Source organism: Dendroctonus ponderosae, unplaced genomic scaffold (assembly GCF_020466585.1).
Source record: "Dendroctonus ponderosae isolate FM_Combo_2020 unplaced genomic scaffold, Dpon_F_20191213v2 Dpon_F_20191213_948, whole genome shotgun sequence".
Lineage (NCBI taxonomy): Eukaryota > Metazoa > Arthropoda > Insecta > Coleoptera > Curculionidae > Dendroctonus > Dendroctonus ponderosae.
In genome coordinates this window covers 670-3,873 of record NW_026019169.1, presented here as the reverse complement: position 1 = coordinate 3,873, position 3,204 = coordinate 670, and the positions used below count along the sequence as shown (strand labels likewise).

At 41.4% G+C, this 3,204-nt stretch overlaps 1 protein-coding gene across 1 annotated transcript; it reads right to left on the bottom strand.

The window, feature by feature from the left end:
• Positions 1-2,374: 2,374 nt before the first annotated feature.
• LOC125505714 lies at positions 2,375-2,986 on the bottom strand (the record flags this gene model as incomplete). The annotated part of the gene is made up of 2 exons (XM_048670036.1): positions 2,375-2,568; positions 2,630-2,986. Coding segments are annotated over 2 exons (497 nt in total), but the record flags the coding sequence as incomplete, so codon positions are not given.
• Between the last annotated feature and the right edge of the window lie 218 nt (positions 2,987-3,204).

Genomic DNA, 3,204 nt, shown 5'->3' with positions numbered 1-3,204 from the left:
CGAACAAACCATTCAAAGCAGCCCAGTGTTTATTCAGATTTTAGACGGTGGATGCTTTTCAACCCAAAACTTCCAATTTTCCCATTTTGACGCATTTTGAAAGCGAGTTTTTCAACATTAAAATAAACAAATTGAACGGGCAATAAAGCAGCTTTTTCCATTAGCTTTGGAGGAAAATGCTGAAAAGTTTGGCGCCATTCAATCGACAATTGCCACTTGGATATTTCGACATAAAAATACACGACGATCTAGACCTACTAACACAGTTTTTTCGGCCTGTCCAGTTGCATATATTGGTGGTTCGTTGCAAAAATAGATCGCCACAAGCCACACATTATTGTGTGTTTATACGCGACTTTCATATGGCCATCAAGTTTTCATTCAGATAGTCCGATTTCTCCATACTGGCCAACGAAGTGTGCGATTGTTTATCCAGATCGTCAATTTCTGGATGGTTTTTGAGCACAAAAGCTCGGACCAAATATTCATGATTTATTGCTTGTGTTTCGCAAACACAAGCGAGGTTACATCCTCAGAGGTGTTTTACGAGAAATATTGAATGGATTATTCGTACTTCCCTTGTCTTACAAAGGTCTTTTTATTACAACGTTTTGACTGGTGGCGTCTTCATCCATTTTCAGTCCGAATAAACCATTCAATATGGTCGATTTCGATCGAAACAGTCAGTTTCAATTTGCAATTTTCATGCTGAAAATCGGTCAATTTCTGTCAGTTGATGCGATTGAAAGCAACATTTGGGTTTGGAAATTTGCACATGTAAAACTGCGTGGCAGAGAAAACATTAAAACAGAAAAATACTATTCAGTCGACAACAAATGACGCCGTTTTGTTATGTTTGGTGTGCTTTGAAGGTGGGTGTGAATGAAAGTCCGAATGGATCCAGACGGCAAATGGATACTTTTCGCGCAAATTTGCTAGTAGTTAAAACGCTCGTAAATCACTAAGCTGGCCAGTCATCTAATGATAATAATAAAATAAAAGAAAAACAAATTTTGTCGGTGGTTTGCTTTGGCGAGGAGCGAACGCCACACGTTTACCTACTAGGCCTGAAAAAATAAACACTCCCCCCAGTCATTCTATGGGCTTTCGAAAGTGACCAGCGCAATTATTTAAAGCAAAAAAAACAACCCATCGGTTACCAGTTTTGCCCACTCCAGGTGCCCCTAAAACGGCCACTTTCACTTCGGACAACGACGACTTCTTTCGCTTCATCACCTTCGAGTTCATCTTCACTGCGAAGAATTCCAACTGTTGTTCGGGCACGCTTTTCGTCTCTTTGCCTCGCTCACTTTTTAACCCGAAGTTCTTCTAAATTTATCCCGCGGGATCCTCAGAAAGACTACTGAAACAGGCCCGCGTTTCTCCGCACCAACCGCATACAGGACAGGTGGGAAAAATAAATTTAGACTTTCCTCATTTTTGGGGGGATTTTCAGCAGAAATTTTTCTCAAGATGTTTAATGTCCGCAGATGAAAACAGGGTGAACATCTATTAACTAGCAGAATCATTCTTTTGGTTTGGTTTCCATTCGGGAACCTTCCACGCAGATGCCAAATGTTCGCAAACGTTTTTTTTTTCATTTGGCTGAGTCAGTTTGGCAGGTTCTAGCATTGGCAACACTTGGTCACTGTCATTCATTTTAAATGCGCGACAAATGTCACTGAGTCTGTGTCAAAAAATGCTTAGAAGTAAGTTAAAATCGCCTCCCATGTTAATGGAACTTGTATTTTGAACTCTGAAACTTCTGCGCTTATAAAAGTCTGCATATTTTCGTAATTTCCATCAATTCCAGCAGGGGATTGATTCGATAGGATCCCTACTGTTGGCAACCCTTGGTCAGTGTGACGTTTCACTTTGGAAAATGTCAACTTTTCGCTAATGACACTGTCATCGAGTTTAAAAAATTGCAGCTCAGTCGGGTTTTCGTGATAAATGAGCCAGAACGAAGTGAAAATCGTCTCACAAGTGCATGCTGTCTGAAGATGGACGTCTCTTCATACCAGGTGAGTAAGTATCAAAGTTAATTACGCAAAGTTAAAAAGCAGTCAATATTGCCACTGATTTTTGCCCGGGAAATCAACTTTTAAACCACCCAAGAAAAAAAATCGCTTATTAGTACGCATTTATAGAACAAGCGGTTTGAATAATCTGGATTTTGACCCATTTGGCATCAATTTTAGTTGGTTACTTTACACAGTTCAGGTCATCATCATCGTTACAGTTCATGTGACGTTTGAACTCGATGGAAAATGTCAAATCCTCTCTAACGTCACTGTCATGTCTTGCAAATACTCCGAAAATGTCATCGGGTTGAGGCGCTTTCAGTAAAAAATAAGCTACTCAATACACTCCGGACTTAAAAAGGTGTTTACCAGAAAAATACATTTCAAAGAAATTCATGGACATTTTACAACACTGTCGAACCATCACCCTTAGGGGTTTTACTCCTTTGCCTCAGGCTGCTGTAGCTGGCTTCCTTAGGGGTTCGTTTGGCGCACTGGGACTTAACGGCGCCCCCTTCAGTTGGGGCCTTATCGAAAATTCCGGCTGAAAAACACATTGTTTTTGCCCACAAAAATCTTTTGTTGGCAATTTCCAGCAAACTCACAGCCCATTTTTTCCTCAATCATGCTTTTGGCTCGTGGAATCCGGCTGGGCATTGGGGTTTTTACCCCAGCGTGGCTCAGAACGGCCTCTTCAGCAGCAATTTTCTTGCATTTAACCTTCGGATGTTTGAGGCATTGAGCTGGTGGATTCGTCTGGCTGCCCTCGCTTGGAGGGTCCAGAGTCCGGTAGGCCTGGATTTCGGTTGAAGATTTGTCAGGCGTTTTCTGGCATTCTTTTTCTGGTTGAGGGGGGCGGGTCTGGCCTGATTGTTTTGCCGCAGGGAAAGGAATTGGCAGGATTTGATCAGTTTTGGTCTGGGAAATTAGCTCTATTGACTTCTTTTCCGAATTGAGGCAATCTGGAAACATTCAGTTGGTTGTAAACGCGGGGTTTGGTTGCAACCGATTTTCAATTCTGTGGGGTTTGAGTGAAATTAGCTCTAGAATTTAGACGAATAGAGGAGCTTTGAGGATGAGTGAGTTGAGCCAATCCCCAAAGATCGACTTTCTGACTCGTTTACTGAAATTAGACAATGAAAATGCAAAAGTTATTTTTTTGCGTTTGAATTGGGTCAAT